Here is a 22,597-nt window from a genome sequence, read left to right on the forward strand (position 1 = left end):
AATCTGCTATTCGACCCATCTCTATATATAAGCAAAGAAAAAGATTTGAGGCAAGCAATACTATTAAAATGCGTAAAATGATATCGATTTCATGTGTACTTAGTGCAAATTCACGTTTTATCATGAGAGCGTTAAAGTTTTTTGATTAGGCTACACTGCGTTGCGATGTTTCCCCGAAGAACTAGTTTGCGCTATATCTGAATTGTGCTAAGCGCGGCATGGGTGTACGGGAAAGCGGATATTGATGTGTAACTTTCCATGGGATTACTAACAACTGTTTCAAGAATAATCAATAGGTAGTAAGAATTAGAAAGAATGCTACAATGGACGAAGGCACTGGGAAAAGGTTATAACGGGTAAGAGGTGATCTAAGATGTCATATTTACTTCTTTATAAATATTAAATTGAATAAAATGAATACCTGCATGCATGGTACACACCAAAATTCTCACCTCAGTCTTATTAAGAGATAATTTTGCTATGGACACCAACTTCTGCAAGGCAGACGTCAGGATCCCCACTTTGTTGGCAACCTCATCTTCTTCTGCTGGTTCCTCCCACACGTACTCCAGCTGAATTTTACCCTCACCACCAATCTGAAAAAAAGGAAGAAGGTCAGAGCAACCCATATTTTTATATCGAAGAAATGGATACCCTATCCCACACCAGCTCCCAATTAAAATCAGATCTGAAATAGGTCAGATATAGTCTAACTGAAACTGAAGCTCCTCATGTGTAACTTGAGAGGATGAGAATACACGATTGCTATTATGTTCTGTTCCATTTCCATACATTCCACATCAATTTCCCAATAGTTCCCAGCCATTTTCAAGGGCATTCCAGACCATTTATCAAACCTGAAATATATATTTTCGATAGGTTATTAACGTAGAAGATACAGAAAAATACTATTTCATTTCTTCTGTGAAAGCTAACTGCTTCCTTCAATTACAACTGTATTCATGTTCACCCCAAGAAAAAAAATACCATTCACACAATTAAGTGCATATCATATTTGGCTTTAAATTCAAAATGGTATACATTTTATACTAATTAGAATTCTACTACAACTCTAATGAACCTCTCAAAATATTAATCGATGCATTTAAAGAATGTATAGTTAGTGAATTGTAAGCTGAGAGAACGTGTCTTATTTTATCAGAAAAAAATTGTCTCTCACCCAGATAAGCAATAGCAATACATGCTATTTTACTTCCATGCACCTAAAAACAGCTTCTGTAGGCTACTTACATTAGGGTACGAACATATGGCAATGGACAATGAAAAACACCCATGTCCAGAATCATACAGAGGGAGGTTTTCAACTTGTAATCTTCAGCTTGTCATGCAAGGATTTTAACCAGCAATGCTAAGAAAAAAAAACATTTAAGGAAAATAATCTCAGCAGCAATATTAGGACCTGACAATGCTAGCTGGATCACAAGTTAAATTAACATCAATAAAAAGTACTCCAGGAAATGCCTGAATATAGCATGAAAATTCCATATAAAAAAATCATTATCCTCAATCCACAATCCCAAAATTCGACCACTTGCTACATCACTAAAACTAACAAGACATCTTCCTCAAAATATTTTGGTAGGCATAGGCCAAGGAGGTGTATGCGGTCAGACCTACAACGGTTCAAGGTGGCATGGATGTCCTCACAGTACAGAAGATAAAACTATCAGCTGCGTGGCATTGTGGTGTGGCATCTGTGACCAATGGCATGCTGTATGCATACGCATGTACGTATAGCATGCCATTGGTAAAAAATGTGACTCATTCTTTGATCTTTAAGACCGAAGGAGCAGTGAATGTGTTAAACATAATTTTCATAGGATAATTTGTTTTCACTAACATAACATTAGAAGAATAGCCTAAATCACGAAGTTCAGCATTTCTTAATGTTTATGTACACCATAAGTTCTCACCATGAGATAGAGTTCGCCAATGGTGAGGGTCGCTGCATCCTCGAGGGTCCACCCTCTCCTCACGTCCGCCATGCTCAGGGACGTTGCGCCCCCCTCCCTCCTCGCTCCTCCTTCCTCCTTGGCCTTGGTGTTGTTTGATGCTGCACCCCCACTCCCCTCCTCCCCTCCCCCTTTCCTCTTCCCCCCCGCCGCATCACCCACTTCTGCCGCACGTTTCTCCAATGAAACCTCCTCCTTAACTGCTACCACCTGCAAAACCAAACAACCACCCCAAAATTTACACAGCTCACAAGAATTCATGATTTAATATTTCATTAAGTTGAATACACTAAGTCCTCGACATACGAACAAGATGTGTTCCCAGACCTAAGTTGAAAAACCTAAGCAAGTCATTGACAGGTACAGTTATCCTGCAGCACTTCATTACAAATTTGCATTCACTCACAAGGGGCACAAACTTATCAAGCTGCTTGTACAACGTGCATGGAGATAAAAAATTTTACTGCCCGTGGGTAGGAAGGACAGGTGAGACACTGAACAGTTTCTGACTTCACAACCATTTATTTGATACTTTAAATAAAAAGTAACTAAAAACAATACCATTACACGTTTATACAACATTACGCAGGTTTTTTGATATGGTAGTGATTCCAAAATTGAAGATGTTCTGCACAGCCACAAAAAACGGCTTATCAGCCTTATTTTCATCCAAATTTGCATTGTAGTGTTATTACACCATGGCATTCAATGGGTGCTTTGCCTTCCATAGCAAGTAATGACAAAATAAGATGTCAAACATCCAGCCAAAATGCAGCGCAACATTAATGCACTCAATGATGCAATTTGGCATGACAGAAAATAACAGTGAGAAGGGTGGGACATACGAGGGTTGCCAAAAAAGTAATACACCTTCTTTTTGTTTATTCGACATTTGTTAATTGAACGTTATGAGAATCACACACATGAAAGAATGTTTCAACTACACATCCTATTTTTCTGATAATCTCCGTCCCGTTCTTTGGTCCTCCTCCAGTGGGAAACAGGGGCATGTTTTCCCTGTTGCACGGTGGGCTGAAATTGAAAAAAGCTGAACAAAACCTCAAAAACGATTTTTTTTGAGTGCGCAATTTGAAATTTTGCACAGTTGTTGTCCATACATTAGTGCATTTTTTTACGCAAACCGCTTTTCATGGGTAAATTTTTTAAACAAATTACTTGGCCTCAAAGTTGAACAAATTTCACAAAAATTGCCCACAATGAATTTTTTTTTGAAATTCAGCATGTTAAAACTAATGCCACACCTTCTGTAGTAATTCAATAGAAACAAAAATATACAATATTATTACGCAGTTTATTATTGTTAATACGCATTTATATTACCAGTACATTGAATTTGGCATAAAATATAAATATATAACTGCAGTTGCTGAAATTTCCAATACTTGGCACCTCGTGCCAATCACTGGAAATTAACAATATTTATATACTAATGATTGGCATGCCATAAAATCAATTTCTCTGTAATGGCAGGCACTAAATAAAAAAACAAACGTCATAAAGATAGTGGGATCATTACAAATATCTAAGTTTCATACAATTTAATGGGTTGATATTGATAAAAAACACATCCAAATGAAGTCATGTTCTTAACTTTTCGCAAAGGAAACATCTAATTTCTCCAGAGAAAATGCACCGCGTGGTGATATAGTCTGCAGTCACTTCTCAAATGGTGTTAGGTGGATGGAAGTGCTAAAACATATTAAGTGAAACGCCTTTCCTTCTAAATACAAAAGCATTAATGTTGCAAAGCCTCTTAATATCACACAGTTTATTACAACATGCCAACAAATGGGGGGGTGCCAACCAGGGGGCATTCTGCCCTATTTGCGGGAGGAGGAGGAGGATGACTGACAGTGGGAGGGTGACTGGCTTTGTCACCAAAAGGTTACGTCTTAAGTGCAGGAACTTGCATTGTAGTGAAACCCTCTGCATCTTTTCCCGTGTTAGATATGGGAGTGGAAAGTGCAACATTGTCTAATGGCTTAACTTAGATGCGGGTTACCCTCAAGGGCAATGAATGTACGATGCGAGCACAATTAAAATATGCTATTTCCTACACCAGATCCTCTGAATCTCTGGGCAATGATTAAAAGTTCCAATGCACAGATTCCTATGCCAAAAATAATATTCCGCTCAAAATTTTATGATGCATTTCCCATGTGCAAGCGTTCCCATGTGGTGCATATTTATCGTAGGTATGTAAACCGCCCAGGATTATTTTTTTTTTGGGACTGAAGATTCTGAACATAAAGTAAAATATTTAAATCATCGCAATCGCTCTCCAAAAAACTCTCAGACTACAGTCCAGCCGGTGAGAGTGGTCCAATGATAGATCTACAGGAGGGGCAGAGAACCCTGCACCAGCACGTTTTGCAGCCAATCGCTGTCTCCTAAACGCACCTCACACCATCGCCTAGTCATATGACGTTGCCATATGCAGATGAAGTACTGAAACAAGCCTGGATCACTAAAACAAGCCCTTTCATCGAATCACCAAAAGAAAGGATTCCTCCTTTGGGTCCTTAATGCTCGTCGTCCTTTCACTGAACTCTTATGTTTACTTGTGGCATGGGCGTTTCCCCTTCTTACCTGGCAACTTTGCCCTCTACCCTTCCGAACTAACCTAACTTAACTAGACCCTTCTGCTTGTCATTGGACGATGGCCAGACAGTAGCATCAGGTGGTTTGTGCGAGTATGTCAAGGAAACATAAATCTATGGACCTTAAAACCAATATTTAAATTATAGTCGAGTGCTTTAGTAGCAGGACTTCAAAGACTGATATTGGGAGGTGGTTTAGTGTCTCGTCATTTAGTTGTTCACAATATTAAAGAGCAAGCATATAATTCATGCAGAAGTGACCGAACTAGGAACACCTGGCAGCCAAAAATATTTTTGGCAAGGGGAACATTCACAAATGGAATCTGCACCATTCAAGTGGTTTTGTCAACAAAGGCCTGCAGGACTGCCCATAAACAGTGTGATGTTAAAGACAAAAGCTGACTACATTTCAGATGGGGAGAAATACAGTATCTTTGACCACCAAATCATGCAGTATTTCAGTCAACCTTTTGGTCAATTTTTTCCAACTGACTGACTTACTGGCAAACGTTTGAAAACTCGACAAAACTGGTAAATGGTATTGTCGGCATGATGTACACGCAAAATTATCCAACACCTTCCACCGCATACCAAACTTATTGATTCTGACTAGTTACCCTGTTTTTACAGCTTTCTTTGGGGATCAAAAAATATAAGAATGGGAATACATTGGAACCTCGATCTATCGTTTTTCAGGGGGACGGACGAAAAAACAATGAATGCGGGAAAATGATCGAGGGGGGGAATGTTTGTTTAGGTGGCCTATGTCCCAGAAAATGCAGGATTTTGGTGCATAATCATGATATTCGTTAAAGGATTCAAACAAGATTTTAGCCAATTACAGTAATACTAGTACTTAATCGAGACACTTAGGTCATATTGTTGATTTGAATATATTATCTCTTTCAAATATCCTAAAGGAACACGCCACCTCGCTAAAAAATGTTTGCTCTCCACTCGGCATCTACCCTGCTATTATGGATTTCTCTCTGATGTAAAAATCCATGAAACGCCATTTCCGATACACATATTCACGAGAGCAATGTGCATGCCAAGCCTTAAACAACCACTTTCACCGGTGCAGTCATTGGTTGTGAGATGGATCATATAGGCCAAAAATAGTCAATTATTTGTAATGTTCCTGTAAAATAAATATATTTTTCATGTACTTTAGGCAAAGTGTAAAGCGTGAACAATGTTGCATTAATCGTCAGCGGCACACCAACCTGAGCTTCGGCTTCATCCCACTTATTGTTTTCACCAGGTCTACCGTCCCCACCCCTACCGTCATGTGCGAGGAGTGAGGGAGGCAAGTGCTGAATGGAGGGGGATAGTGGATCTTGGGAAATGCGCTAATGTCACTATCCCAAGGCACTGAGTTTCTCCCTATGGTAGTTTCATCTCCTGGGGAAGATTCAAACTAAGTGCCTATTGTTATTAGCCATAAATGACACATGGTAAACACTTCGTCTCATTTTTATCAAACGATGGATGCGGGAAAATTACACGACGGGACCGCGTTCTTCAAACCTTCAATGCGGGAAAAATATACTTCAGGGAATGATGAATGAGGGAAAAAATTACATTGCCTTTCTGGAAATTTATTTGAGACCAGGAACAGCGAACGATGAAATACGATCGCCACAGGAAAACGATCAATGCGGGAACGTAATATCAGGGTTCCACTGTATATCACCGAAACTGGGGGAATTAATATTTTATAAAATTGAAAACCTCCCATTTTTCTCTTTAAATATCTTGATACTCAACTAGATTGTGCCTGATAATGACTCATTACCTGTTTAACTTTGAACATTAAGTACCAATGGCAGCTGGTGGTAATTTAACCAGGGTGTGCATTAGAGCAAATACGATGAGTTAGAGAGACTAAAAATTTTACAACAAATAGATTTCAGATTCATAACGTAGTATAGAAAGCACACCAGCAAATATCAGCTAGAAGCACATAAAAAAGCGTTTTTAGTGTGAAGTTCAAATGAATGCCGCTAAATGGCATTGGATGCATTGACGGACGGATGAATCCCGGGTGCAGGCAGTGTAGGTGGCAGCTCAAATATGTGCATGCGCACCTGCATCGTTTTGAGCCTGCTCCCATCACCCATTTGAACAGTGCATAACCCCCCGCTTACCTCATCCCACCCAAGCACCCACTAACGATCGCGTAGACCAAATATGAGACTGGCATGATGCCACCAGATCGCACACTCGTAAATAACAAGCGGTGAATTTGCCAACGAGATGGGTGTAGAGTATGGAGCTTCATATTTCATCCATTTGTAGACACGATTTCTATCTTTCTCATTGTAAAGGTATAGTTTTCTATAATAATTCATTCACCTTTGAGAGTGCTATACTAACATGCACACATGCACGCACCGCCAATGTTAAATACCATGGAAACAAAAGAAAAACTATAAATAGAACAATTATGAGACTTGGGTGGGTTTATTCAACTCCTTCGGATACAACGAGTGCTCCGTTTAACGAGTAATTTCCGAGGGATAATGAGCACTTGTTAAACCATACTTCAACTGTATTGTGGAAAAGTACAATTACCTTTAATTTCAATTGTTTCCTCTCCTTCCAATATAACCCACCTGAATTGGTTGAATTTTTACGAAATAACTACGATAGAAATACATTACAGTGAGTATATGAGTCCATTAAAGCAAGAGTAGAGCAATAACCTATGCTTTTGTGTTTTTTGGTTTTATTAGTCCATGTGAAAAAGTTTTGGGTAATCATCTGTCTGAAAGAGATCTCAAGTTTGCGCTGTGACGTGACCATTTCTTTCTGGATGTGTTTCTGGAAGGCGTAGCTCTCAGGATAAAACCACAATACAGTGAGTCCTCGTTTAACGTCACTTACCGTTCCTGTAAAATGTGACAATAAATGAAATGATGTTAATCGAAGCATAATATCCCATAAGAAACAATGTAAAAAGTGAATATCGGCTCCTAAACCTCACAATTCTTACGTGAAAAAAATGTTAGCGTATCATATCTGGGGCATTATTTACGATGGGAATGCCAATCTATCGCATAAATACGAGTTCCTGTCTTCATCGAAGACAATAGCAGCAGTGACGTAAATCCTTCTCCATTTTTGTATCTTCCAGCATTTGCTTTTTGGCTTCGCTATGGTGGTCGCCCGGGCGAGCGTCGCCTGGGCATCAATCTTGCTGAAACATCGCCGCAGTTACAGGAACCAAAATTATTGTGAACTCGGTGAAGAAAGTGACGACAAAAACTCCGAGTTCTACACGGAAAAATGCCTTGAAATCACTTTTTAGGCTCCTGAAAACTATTATGTCAAGTAAAACCTAACGCACCTACGCAAGAATTCATTTTGCAGAAATTTTTGCTAAAACCGTAATCGCAATTAAGAATAAACACACCGTTTTACGCTTCGCTTAGACTCACTGTATTACCGCCCACATAACGAACAACCTGCAACGCCCGCTGCTTCACCTTTTTTTTCGCGCAAAATTTATAAGACTTGACGTTATCGCGAAGCGTAAGTGCCATAAATGAATGACGGTCTCAAAATTTTCGTGACGTTATCGCGAAATGACGTTAAACGGGGTGACGTAGAACGAGGACTCACTGTATGTAAATATGTATCAGAGATGGGCCAAATAGTATTTTTCTCGGAATCAAATATCGAATACAAATTCCTAATTTTTTCCGAATATCTCACTCAAATATCAAATTATCAAATACTGCATTTCTGAATAATGAGCATGCATTTTTCCATCATACAAACATTGCTGTACAAAAGTTAATAAAAATAGAAAAAAATCCACACACTTTGCATGTCATTCTACTTCAATATGGTTGCTAAATCTTAATGCAACTGTCACCCACAGTTACATCAAACTTGTACACATGGAGAGCACCACGAAATTCTTTTGTTTTTTATTACATGCATATTGAATGTTATATTACCAGTAATGCTTTACTTTGTTTATTACAAACCTGCTCAATGCAGATGAAAGTGATTTCGCAAATGACTGCCAGTAGTGCTTTTGCTCACAGAATGACATGAGATTTCTACAGTGATTACCATCCATGGTTTAAGAGGCTTTGCATTTTACATCCATGGGATCAGAGAATCAATACACTCAAAATTGAAAGGATCGTAGGGCCAAACGAGACTAGGAAGGGATGATAATCCACCAGGGCTAACGGGAACGTGGATTTCCCCCTCTCCAAGATGGTCCAAGTATGGGGGAGAGAGCACTTCAATTACAACATTTCTCAAAGATTGCAACCGTTCCATAAAGCCAAATTAGTGAGCTTGGCCATATTTTGGATCTGTCCTTTTTTCTGTCTGAGCATTTATAGTTGATTGGCGTGAGTTGAGATAGTCAAGTTGAGTAGTCCTAGATTACAGCCACATGATGCCAAACAATTCAAAAGCTTTACAGAGGAGCACAGGCAAATTCCAACGAAAAAAGATATTCTACCTACGCGTAATAGCGAAGAAATGAAACAAAAACAGTAAGTAAGGATGAATATGGGAATTGAGGGACTTGATCCATAGCCTTCTGATAAGGTAAGCGACCAATATTGCCAGTGATTTTCTACGCATTGAGAGCACTCGTTAAAGCAAGCTTCCACGGAATTGTATCCTTCACACGTACAGCTGATCCATATTAGACCTTCATAAATACTTTTGTACTCAAGTATGATTGAAATGATTGTGACTCACCCCAGCCTCCGCCTTCTCAGCAGCAACACGACTGCTTAGCTCTAGAATCTGCTCCACGGCATGGTCCACAGTGGCATCTGGCAACGCTGCCGTTGAACTAGCCGATTCAGGAGTTTTGGGGGCAGGCATAGTGGAGAGCACTTCATCCGTGGCGACGACGACGGGTGCAGCAGGGGGTGCTACTTCCTCTCCAACTTCCACACGCTTTGCACCTTTGCCTCCCTTGCTCCCCCTAGTTGGCGTCGACACTGAAGGCACCGGTGCACCTCTCGAGTTGGGAGGAAGCATACGCTCCTCGTAGCGCTGCAGGCTCAGACTTGAGCTGGTGACAAACTCGCCAGCATTCACTGTGGGCAGGGAGATGTGAGCATCTGGGGGGGGTCGGATCCTGAGGAAAGGGCGCTTCACTGTGCTGTCCCCACCAAGGATTTCGTCCCGCTGGAGGAAGCAGGTCAAGGGAAAATATTCATACTCCTTGCAAACAGCCTCCAACAAAATGTATACAAATTACAGATGCAAAAAATTACCGTATAGGCGCGTGTAAGAGGCGCACCTTTTTTCCCAGAAATTGCAGCCGAAAATGAGGGTGCGCCTCTTACACAAACTTCTTATCTTCCCCCCTCCCCTTCACTGGTCGCAAGTCTAAGGGGAACTGAGTGGCCTTGGTTTTCAGTGTGAGTCAGTCATCTGTAATCCTAGGTCAAAAACAAGCGGCAGGCAGGGGAGTTTCTCCCTTAGTGACGTATTTTTAAAATGCTCCTGTTTGAATTTCTTGCAAGCATTGCGCCGTCACGTCGGTACCCCAGAGGTGAACATGGAAAACATCACACGGGGGTTTTTCGCTCTGGAGGGCGCGCTAAATTTACTGCCACGAGTGGGCATCCCACGGCATTTATACTGCATATACAGTGGAACTTGGTTAGTACGTTTCTGAAGGGACCACGAAAAATGAACGTACTAACCAGGAAAACGTACTAACGAGGAAAGTAAATAATAGCAGTCGGGGTTATTGCAATCAGTGAAAAAGTCGTCATAATTACAATTACTATCGGTAGTTCTCATAGGATCGCCTTCCTGAACTCTTTTCACATTTAAAATCAAGAAAATGAGCGCTACCATGAAAAACAATACCATGTGAATAAAAATCGCAATTTTTCATGGACATCCCGGAGACGATTTCATGATTACGGCGTCTATCTCCCGTGATTTATCCTATATATATTTACAGAACGAGGATGAGTGAAGCTCAGACAAGCGAAGACAAGTCATTTTTCTTTCTCACAGCGTATTCGGAGAATATAACAACCACCCGGAGTAAGTCAACTGGTTTTTTGAACATCATAAAAATTGGGCAAAATTATATTGACTTTCAAATTACGGCAACAGCCGTAGACATTCGCTTCTGGAATGATACCATTTCGATTGTAAAATCGATCGATATATCGACTGATGACACAAAGATGATGATACGCTGTATCGAAACCGGTCGCAATATATTTTATTTTGTGAAACAGCTAAGTGTTTTCTTAACCTTTGTGCGACTGATGACACGCAAGATTATTAGATTACGACGTAATTACAAGAAAATTTTATATTAAACAGTTGAAATTTAATTTCAAAATTTGTCTAATGTCGTCTGCTTTCGTTCCGAGATCAAGTATTTTTAAGCTAAGCTTCGTGTGGAGATCCAGAGGATCGTCTGCTCCCGCAACAGTAGTCAAGTAAATACGCACGTCGTCGAGTTTATGGAGCAGCACTGCTTTAGATAATGTGGGAATTGTCTAATACCGTTAAGACTCATTTCTTCATCATGATAACTCGTGCAATAGGAACAATTGCCCACTCACGAACTTGGTGCGCAGCAGTGGGCACTCCCAAGCGCTCCAAAGGCAACAGAAGGTGGGGAGCTCGGGGTGGGGAAAATTGGGGCTTCTTATTGGCTGTAGTTTTTCATAGTCAGACATTCCCGAAAAATGGCCGCATTTTATTATTCAGCACGTCACAAGAATTCAGAAATGCATTTGGATAAATTACGGTAGAAGAAAGAGATGAGGAATGAATGGAAGAATGTTAATGGCTAATAATAATAAATTAAATCATGAATTCAGACGTTTGCTACCCTTTGCGACGAGAATACACTAGAGAACGAATTGCGGGTTGCGTCACGACAAGCAATTGAGCGTACTAACCAGGAAAGCGCAATTTTTTCTAGCGTACTAACCAAATTCTTTTGCCTGTATTTTGTTCGGATGGTACAGGGACCGAGGGAAATCGCCGTACTAAAGAGGAAAACGTACTAAGGAGGAACGTACTAACCAAGTTCCACTGTAGTAATCGGTTGTCAAACGTAGAGAAACGCATATTTTTAAATGACATACCTTGTCAATAGTCAATATCTGTCTTGCCAAGTAATTTCCATTACGCTGAGTACCTGATTTTCCAAAAATCATCTTCAGACGCTAATATCAGGATTATTGCAACTGAAAATTATATTGGTGTCAAAACCTGCGCTTTAAAAAATTCGAACGAGTGTGTTCACTGTTGGACTAAATTGTGGATGGAAGAAATCAGAAATGCTTATAAGTGAAGAGCGCGGAAGGAGAGGTCCAGGGGAAGGAGCGCAATCCCTCCGTCTTCGAAGCAAGCAACAGAATACTGAGGGGAAGGAGCGCGCTCTCTCCCCTCCGTATTTCAAGCTACGAGGCTATGAGCAAAGGAGCATGGGAAGAACACGTCCAATCTTGCATGTGATGTCGTTGCCTTCAAAGCGAAGGGGCGAAGGCGCAGCAATGTGATATACGCAGTTTGCGTTGCCTAAAGTTTCCAGTCCGTCTTGTCTTGTTTGAATGCGCTTATGCTACGCTTGTTTCTTCCGAAATTGTCCTGTTTGGACTATTTTGAATATTAGTAGCCTTGTTGTAACTATAAATCTTTGTGTCAAACAATTAGAGCTTAAAAAACTTAAATTCTGTAAGATATGCGTCGCGTTAGATCTATTTCTTTTTTTTTGAACCTCGTGCGTGTCATACATTTATTGAAAGCTATCGAGATATCTTCGGGCTCAGTAGATGACTCACCTAGCATTTGGCCTCCATAAACTGGGAGATCGATCAAGGTCAGTAGGTGAGACGGGGTAGGGATGAAACACGTTTTCATTGTTCCCCTGTAACTTGATGTTTTCCTATTTTCCTGTGGGGTCTCGGAAAGGAAAAAAAAAAATGGCAGAGGCATTGGCTGATGGAGGGCCAAGTGTGGTTCCGTTAAATCTACGACGTGGTTATTATCCTACGGCACTGAGATTGCCCCCATTGTTGTCCAAGCTCTTGGGAAGGTTCTTGCTATGTGCCTGTCGTGTTTTGCCTTAAAAATTTCCACGGCTGCAATTCTATTGCAATACTCCTGTGAGAGCATTTAAACAAAATTCTTTGTGAATAGGGCAAGCATCATTTAGCAACGGCGTATGCGAAGAGAGGATCGGAACTCTTTCTACTCCCTCTTATGCCGCTATTACAGCCGCAGTTAACAAAATTTCCTCTTTCAATTCATATTGAAAGAGAAAAGTTCAATAACTGTCGAAATTCCAGGCGTACGTCTGCAACACCGTGCGATAGTATGAAAAAAAATGCAGCAAAATTTTTTTCTTCATAGCTCCAATGCTCAAAATAGGGGTGCGCCTTTTACACGTGTGCACCTCTTACACACGCTTATACGGTAATCAAGGTGAATTCAAACCACACCGCTAGTAACTGAATAAAGAACTAAATGGAATTCTGCAACCAATCATAAGACAATTACACAACCCATAATCTGCAGTTTAATTGGCAACTTCATTGATATATTCATCTAGTAATTGAGTATTTGTTGTTTTCAAAATAAAAAAATCTTTATTTTCCTATATTTCAGAGAGGTTCCCAAGGCTGTTTTCAACCCTAAGTCAAAAAAGAAAAAAATGTAAAAACAAGTGCAGAATACATTTACTATTCAACAACTTCCCCAAAAAGGAAATGTGTGCAGTTGAGTACTCCAAATCAGGCACAGCCGGGTTTTAGGTGATGGCGGAATGTAGGTGCTAAGATAGTAATCAGTGTAATTAGGGGGCCAGCAATGTTTTTACCAGGGTATTACACAAGTTTCAACAAAATGACATGAAATTTAAATAAAATATATCCAATTTACAAATAATTTATGATTAATAAAAAAGTGATTGTTTCTAAATTTAAAAAGTCATATTCAACCATTAGATAGTATTGCAAAATGACAGAGTGAAAGGAATGCATATAACGTGTATGTAAGAATATACAGTAGAACCTCACTTATGAAACTTTAAGTGGAGAACCAAAACAAGTTTCACAAGTGAGGAAGTTTCAAAGGTGAAATTATAAAATAATAGAGCATGAAATCCTTTTCAATCGGATCTGCCAGGATGCAATTACTCATTTGGAGGCAAGGAAATGAAGCCTAATAATCTAATTTACTCACCAGCAACAACACAGATGGCGTGTTACCTTAAGAGAAACATAACTTTGCATTCCTGCACAATGTTTCCTACGATTGAACGTTTAGGTCGAATTGCTAGCATTTCTGGCACAAAGTCACAGGGCTATTATACTGGAGAAATTTTGGAATGGTGATACTAAATATTTACATATAAGCCAGAAGCAGAAGTATTTTCAAAAACAGTTGGCTCATTTTTAGCAGTTTTCAGGAAATTCATTTTAGAACTTGTACACACACCAAGATTGGAGATTGAAGGAATGAGATACCTGAGGAAAGTTACCCAAATAAACTCAATTGTTGAGGAGAAAAATTTCACTAATGTGTCATGAGGCCTTCACACCCTGTGGTCCCGGGTTCAAGTCCTGGCAGTGGCAGAAACTTTTCAGAGATTCCTGCGTAAGTGTAGTGTGGAGGACACTTAGAGTGCAACATTCTGGCAAGCAGATGGGGGCCTGAATGGATGGATACATTAAGCCCTGGTCCCCTTAAAGCTTCAGTTTCCATCCCCCTTACCCTTATTTCAGGGCGCAAATGACCCCGGGTGTTAGTTACCTCCCTCCAAATATAATAAATAATAGATAGTGCGGAGATAGTAGATAATATGGAGCACATGGGACCCGGGATATTCCGAAATTAACATTTTTCCTGTGTTTACATCACTTCATTTGAGCAATTTCAATAACCGTGCAACTGCCGTCATGACCGCCAGTGATGAATTAACAAAAGAGAACAAGAAACATAAAAAAGATGGTAATGTGGAACCGGAAAAGGCTTAGTCGCCTAATCTTGGAAGGAAGGAGGAGATCTCCTCTTCCCTTGACTATGCTTTTTTCACCTATTCATATATTCCTTCCCCACTGTTACCCACTTTCACAATCATGATCATCTCCATGCTAGGGATAAAAATAGATGGCAAATGAACTCAGGTAACTCTTCAAATCCGCAAAAATTCTTTTCCCATTTGGATAGTTTTCAGTAAATTTTCAGCCAAGGGACATGATTTAGATATCCACATCAACGCTGCTGCTAAAATTTTAGATGGTGGTGGCATGCAGATAATTTATCTTTGGCAGCCGTAACATCACATGAAAGGCAGTCCCCACAATGCTGCAGCAAACTCCCAATGGAGCGAGAGGGGTCAATAAAACAGTCATCAGGAAGACACACAAGATCATCCATCACACACACATGCAGAATGATTCCATGCCAGGTGAGCCCATGTGCATTTTAAGGATACAAGTCTCTGTTGAGGGGGCCTCCACCGCTGCTGAAGAAACGAAATCAACGACGAAAGCCTCCTCTGAAGGAGCAGCGTGGTGCGGACACGAGGGTTCTGAGCAGCAGCGTGGACATAGTTCCATGACATGTTGTCGCTAGGCCTCAGCTCAACACTAATACGAGCAGGAAGCCGGAGATCCTCAGGACAGTCTGGTCAACACAAAAAATAGATAATTGTTAGAGATAACAGTGCATCATACCTTTGATAAAAGTAAAATGTTTATTCCTCTTTATTATAGAAGCTTTTATACCATAACTTTATACAAATAACATACTTAACAACTTTTATACAAATTACAGTCATGCAGATTAAATGAAACAGTGGTAAACTGGATATGTGACTTTCAGAATGATCGTAAAAAAAAGAAATTCTTGATGGAATAAGCTCTGATGTAGTTAAAGTGAGATCAGGTGTTCCGCAAGGAAGTGTGATTGGTCCCCTTTTGTCCATTTTATACATTAATGATCTCTGCTCCAAATTAGCAGTAAAATACAGTGCAACCTCGATAAAAACGAGACACCACGGTGCTCAAATAAACACTCGATATAGTGAATTGTCGCTTTACCGGAGGTTGAGCATATTATAGCCAATAAACCTATTGTGAGCAATTTTACAAGAACAGGATTGGTGCGTTGACTGAGAAATTTCTATCCGATAAACGCAAGCATAAATCCAGACGAAAGGCAAAGTATTTTTGCATCACTAAATTTCCTTACTTTAGTAACAACTATTCAAATAAGTTAATAAGAGCCATATTGAATATAAATCATGCAAAGCATTGCTAAGTCAATAATTATGCCAATGCACATCTGATGAAGCCATTTTTCTATGTACTTAATTAGTGCATTTACATGATCATTCTATTAATTTGGTATTTTATGCTAATGATTCAAAAATAAAAAATAAAACTGTTATTTATTGTTATCTACGCAGTTATTTAATGCCTCAAATGTTTCCATTGGTGTATGTTTATTGTTTGTGTATGCTACACAGCAGTTATCTGAAATAACGTACATCATTTGTTTCTACAGACGAAAATGGTGAAAGGTGGTAGAACGATCCTCGGAAGACCTTTTCTATCATCCAATGTATTATCTTCATTATCTACGCTAAAAAGTCTACTAAGCTTGCATGATGTGATTAATTACCAATGTTTCGAAGTAAAGGTCCATTTAGACATGGAGATAGGAAGACTACACCAGAAAGTGTTGGTACCCCACAGGCACAATTCATCTTCGGAACTCCGTCAAAAAAACAGGCCTGCAACACATTTCGGAAAACACTTCTGGTGTGTACAAGTTCTGATGCAAAGCATGCATATTTTAGCTTGCAGTTGAATTTCGGTGATGAGAGATGGTCAAAATAAGACTGCAGAATCCATCACGGCGGTGTGAATGCCGAGACGGTGAGCAAACATTTTTTTAGCAAGGTGTCGTATTCCATAGGATTATTGAAAGAGACATTAGTCTAACCAAGAATATGCCCAAAATTTTTACACAAAATTCAAATATTCCTGTGAACAACTACATCCCTACATCCCTACTTGATAGAATGTCACATTAGAACGCACCTGAATCCCACGTTTCCTGCCGCATAAGCAACTGTGCCTAACATTCCCATATCCATTGTTTTCCCGCACTTATCGTTTATTTCGTCCATCCCCTTGAAAAACGATAGATCGAAGTTCCACTGCATTTATTTAACTATATAAATAAAAAGCGCAGCATTAGGTCTTCACATATTCCATCGCTAAGGCGCATTGCCTGCCTCTAGAAGCATCATTGCAAGAAATACCTTGCACTGCAAGGGTTTTGTCGGGGATTAGGTTACAAAAGAGTTCCATTTCGCCTGTGCTATATCACGCACGGAATACTTCTTTAGATATTCCAATAGGATCGGAGTTCTTTCTTCCACAACTTCAGGTTTACACCGCAGGCATCACCAGCAATTATGAAGGGAGAGAGCACTATCATGCTTTGAATTAGTATAACCAACCTGCGGAACTCTTGAAGTTCTCGATTATCTATCCACCACTGAAGTACTCTGCTTTAGCCACTTTACACATAGCGATGAAGAAATTAGGATTCCTCAAGTGTATTGTAGGAAGATTTTCAGATGAGAAAGTAAAAGAAAGGTGCTAATTCGCACTCGTCCAACCGCTCCTTGATAATGCAGCAAGTGTATGGGATCCGGTGCAGAAAGACTTAATCCGCAAACAGAAGAAAATACGTAGGAAGGCTGCGAGGTTCGTCAAAAACAGCTATGGGCGTACAGATAGCGTTACGTAGATGTTAAGCGAATTAGGCTGGGAGCAGCTGGAGACTCGGAGGCTGTGCATTAGGCTTAGATTGCTTGAACGATTGAGAATGGATATCTTCAAGAGCGACACGGAGAACATAACATTAGAGTCCCACTATATTTCCAGATCTGACAGAAGCAATAAATTAAGAGAGATATTTTACCGAACGGATAGATATGGAACTAGTTTTTCCCACGAACCATAAAGGACTTTAATAAATGCTAGTTGTAATTTCCTTGGAGCACTTCCTTTTTATTTGTAAACGGTTGGTGTCCTACCACCCCATGCCACATGCCTTTTGGGCGGCTTGCGGGGTGCTATGTAGACGTAAAAGATCAAGCACCATGTGTTCCAAGAAAGGACGATTTTGAGTATTCTAGATTTCAGGTTACAACATTACTAAATTCGAAATGACTGACTACTTCTGAGAAATATCTTTATTTCTTCTTACTTTTTTGTGCATTCCCCTACTCATAATTAGATAGCAATTATTAAGGAGACCGAATTCTTTTTAACAAAATCAATATTCAAGATGAAGGGCAATTTCCATATGAATTCATTGAGATTGCAAGGTATGTTTCACTGATTTGCTGTTTAGACATGAGCACTGACCAGATGCAAGGCAGGGGGGAGATGTATATATAGGGGCAATGCAGGGAAATGGAGGGGGTGATTTGGATGATGACCATTACTCCTACATGCATACAGAATACATTTCTTCTCGCCTTGCATCAAGTCACTGCGCATGACTATGCTGCAAAGAGGTGATACACAGTGTGTGATCTGAATGAATTCCTGAGGAAAATACTGAGTTTTGTCCTTTCATGACAACAGTTCAATATTTTCACCAAGTAAAACTTGACTTCATCATTCATTTTATCAACAAAAAAATCTATTTCCATTACGTCAAATGTACCACATCCTTCTGTGTTAAAGGCCTTACCTGATTCTTATGATTCATGCGTCACCACAAATTTTACAGAATAGCATACGTGTGATTCCCTGACCCATTCCCCATATTTCTCTAATAACTTCTCCCATCAGAAATGGCCCAACTGAGGCTCTCTGCCCTCAAATAACTCTCTACAGTGGAACCTCGTTAAAGGGAGTTTCGGTCTATTGCGAGACCCTCGCTATTACGAGAGATGGACTATGCACTGTCAATTCACCCTATAATAGGCATGTAAAAACAATTCGTTTTTACGAGGCCCTTTTGGTGTTGGCACTCGCCATAGCGAGAGTTTCGCCAGAGAGATCGCCGGAAAAAATTTCATCAAGAGTCCCTTATCTCTGCAATTTCTTGCGATCTGTTAGAAATGAAGTTACCATGGAATGCTCAGCCTCAAATTCATGTAGTAAACTGTCGTTCGATAAAAATGTAGTTGATTTTGGTGAAAATATTGATATATATGATAGAAAAAGTCTTCCAAGGCAGGAACGTTATACAGCCTTCCACCATTTTCGACTGCAGAAACAAATGCAATATGTTATTTCACTTAACTGCCGCTTAACATACAGGAACAATAAACATACACCAATGGAAACATTTGAGGCATATATAACCGCAATACAGTTTTATAAGTTAATTTTTGAATTTTTGAAGTGGAAGATACCAAAATAATAGAATGATTATGTAAATGCACTAATTAAGTGCATATAAAAATGGCTTTGTCGGTTGTGCATAGGCATATTGATTGACAAAACAATGCTTAGCATGATTTTTATTCAGTGCGGCGCTTATAAATTGTTTGAATAGTTAGTCGTTGTTTGAGTAAGGTAATTTAGTGATGCAAAAAAACATCGCCTTACATCTGGATTTATGCTTACGTTTATCGGATATAATTTATCTGTCGCCGCACCACTCCTGTTCCAGTATAACTGTCCGCAACAGGTATATAGGCTATTATTTACTCCACCTCCGGTAAACCGACAATTCGCTGTAGCGAGTGTTTATTGGATTACCGTGGGATCCCGTTTTTTCGCGGTTGCACTGTATTTGGGCATGGAAATCCTGAACTGGCTAGCTTCCTCACAACTTTTGCCAAGTATTATCATGAGCATTTGGCTTGAGGTTGATGCAAGTAAGGAAGACGACACTCTCACCTGCGCCCTCTTCTAAATGCAAGCGCCTCAAAGATCGGCAAATGGGTGTCTTGACCCTGACAGTCTTGCCTCGCACCCGAAGCTGAGTGGCACCATAGAAGACCAATTCATTCAACCGCATGCCCATCTTTTCAGTGAAAGGCCCGGCAATTTTCTTGCGTAACTCCCCATAGTTGATGAGGCCATACAGCTCCTGAGCCACTTTGGACATATCTAAAGAGGAAGAAATTCAATCAGCACCACACAAAAACAAACATTACAATTACAATTGCAGTTATTAACTCTGAACGATTTTACAGTCTGGATACCAGAAAGAAAACAATCATTAGTGAAAACTGTCACAAAAGCATATTGAACTGAAGATTATCCGAATAATATTAATTAATTGCATTAAATTTTTTTTGTGGACTTCAGCAGATTTTATCGACCATGATATTACACCAATTTACCCCTAGCATGACTCATTATACACTAACCATCCAGTTCCTTATAAAATCAGGCAAAATACCTAGAAGAGACTGACAAGGAACTTTCAAAAAATCAACTTTTTTCAAGTACAGTATAAGAGATTTAGCCAGCATTTTGGGAGGAATGATTTTGTAACGTTGACTATCTACTGTGTACTAAATATGATCTATATAAGAATAATAAAGACATTATCATGGAAACTAGGCATAAAAAGTGTGTCCATTGCATTTTTTTCAGGCATTAATCTGATTAAGGAAAACACCCTTTTTTGGTTGGAATTATGGCTAAAGAGAGACATACAGAAGCATTGATAATCAACTAGCTTTAATTATCTAGATCAACAGGAATCCGCTATTTAAAAGATCACGAATGAATCATCACCTTCACTTCATGCACATCAATAGAATCAGAATAATATGCTCAGCATTAACTAGGATATATACACAGAAGAGGATCGATAACCCGGAAATCTAAATAATGGAACGGCCTAAACAACAGAAGATTTTCCCAAGTTTTTCAAAATTTATAATTTTTTAAATTAGATCACCAAAAATAGGTCAATCTAAGAGGCATGACTGCCACCTTAGAGCCTGGCTATCTTCAGACTAATCCCAAGAGAGCTGGTCAACTAATTTGCCGTTTTCTTCTTCAAAAATACCTCATTATGTAACTTGGGATGCCTAGTTGTGGCGATTGAAAATTATTTAAAATCTGTCTGATAAGATCAGTAGATTTATGAAAAAGGTGAGGCAAATGAATGATAATTGATTATTTTCTTCCTTGAAATAAAAGTAACAGAAGCAGGTGAAATATATATTGAAGCCTTACAGTAGTTTTTATATCAGATATGCCAATCCATATTCACAGGTAAACGTTCTAAAAACACTTTTTACCTGCTCTAATGGTCCATGCTTGAAACCTGAGATTGGGATTAACAGGATTACTAGTCTCCACAGGAGGAGTGAAAGGTCACCTTGCATTACGTTCCTGAGTTGATCATCTGGTGGACGACCCCCGCAAAGAATCCCACAGCCTGAAGGGCCTCTCTCCGTATAAGTGCGGAGTCTCATGCGGACTCGTGGAAGATTGTAAATGAAGTAAATGCCACGTATTTTTTCCAAAATAGTTACGTTCTCCACACTTATAAGATTCCGTGTGACTATAAAAACACAATAAATTTAAGAGCTAAAATTCACATTTGCTTATAATTCACAGCAACGTATTTGAGGCACGATTAACTCTGATCAAGTAGGATTTGATTATTTCTGATAAATTCATACTATCAGCTGTGAAAATGACAAGTAATTTGCAACATCTGCCAATTGAAAAATACACACAGGTGAAATATTAATGTTGTGGTCGGAATGTCTTGCCGTTTCCCTTCTATTTACAGGTGATCTCATCAAGATTAGATCTACGACTTAACTACCTATGCAATTAGTGGACAAAGAACTTTTTCAAATGTTTTGAATCTTTTATAATCACATCTGTAATCATAGATTTTATGAATTTCATAGGATTTTTCTCATGACATGATTACTCATCAATACATGATTTCTGTTATGTCGACGCATGTTCCTAAATACAGTAGAATCCTGATTTAAGGTTTTTCAGGAGGGACAAAATTTAAAACACTAAATGCGGAAAAACACTAAATGAGGACCTGCCATTTTTTTCAGGTTTTAGGGTCTGTAATGATTGGAATGGCTTTTTATGAATAAAAAATATTATTTTAAGTAACTAAAAGGTGCTGCATGCAGCAAAAAATTCATTGATTAAGTGTTCTCTGCCCAATGAAGGTTGGATAATACTTTTCAGGAATCAGCTTAAAATAATGGGAAGTAAAAATAAGTAATGAGAGGATGACAATTGTTTTAATGAAATATTTTAAGAAAATCCTAATAAACATCAACTTAAAAGCATTCCCACACAGATTATTATTATGGACATTAGTGATTCCATTTTTATGCATACTTCAGTGGTCTCGATGAAATTTAGAATTTTTTCTGTAAAAGTGACATGTAGATGACTATGGCATTTCTAATATAATAAGAAAAGGTGTAAGTAGGTACTCGAAAAATCATGAGGAATGAGTGAAATAAATGGACAGCAGAATATCGCTAATCCCGAATTCTCAACTACCGAATATCTAGTAGGGAGGTTTCCTGGAATTTTGCCAACTTAAAGTTTTCTGTTGCCTCGGCGAAACAAGAGATTTATGAGCCTTTAAAAATCCTCCTATGCGCACATTTTGGATTTCGAGGTCATCCAAAAAAGTAGAATCTTATTTTAGTATGCGTACAAGTCGATGGTGATTCAACTCGATGATAACACCAGATTCGGTGCCATATATCCGCGGCCTTATGCAGGTCGAATGGAGCCGGGAGAAGTTGCTTACGCGGCGCGCTGATCACCTTGACTCCGACTCGCCTTGTTTCTCGGCAGCTTTTAATAAAATTTGGTTGGACCTTGAATAACGATTAGCTAAACTCTGTCAAGTGAAAAGGTTTAATCTTCACAGAACTGGATTTCATCCGAAAAATTGTCAGTGCCTCTGGAGTTTGGCAATTTCGTCAGGGTTATGATGTCGAAGTCAACCACCAAGGGATACCTGCCGAATTTT

General features: G+C 39.3%; 1 protein-coding gene across 1 annotated transcript in view; it reads right to left on the bottom strand.

Moving 5' to 3' along the window:
• LOC124161991 (protein cramped-like) overlaps positions 1–22,597 on the bottom strand; it is a 71,989-nt gene that overhangs the window by 37,988 nt on the left and 11,404 nt on the right. The window contains 5 exon segments of the mRNA XM_046538298.1: positions 453–596; positions 1,935–2,183; positions 9,329–9,766; positions 15,063–15,253; positions 19,507–19,719. Of these exon segments, the coding sequence (XP_046394254.1) occupies positions 453–596; positions 1,935–2,183; positions 9,329–9,766; positions 15,063–15,253; positions 19,507–19,719 (1,235 nt within the window).

Source organism: Ischnura elegans, chromosome 7, assembly GCF_921293095.1.
Source record: "Ischnura elegans chromosome 7, ioIscEleg1.1, whole genome shotgun sequence".
NCBI lineage: Eukaryota > Metazoa > Arthropoda > Insecta > Odonata > Coenagrionidae > Ischnura > Ischnura elegans.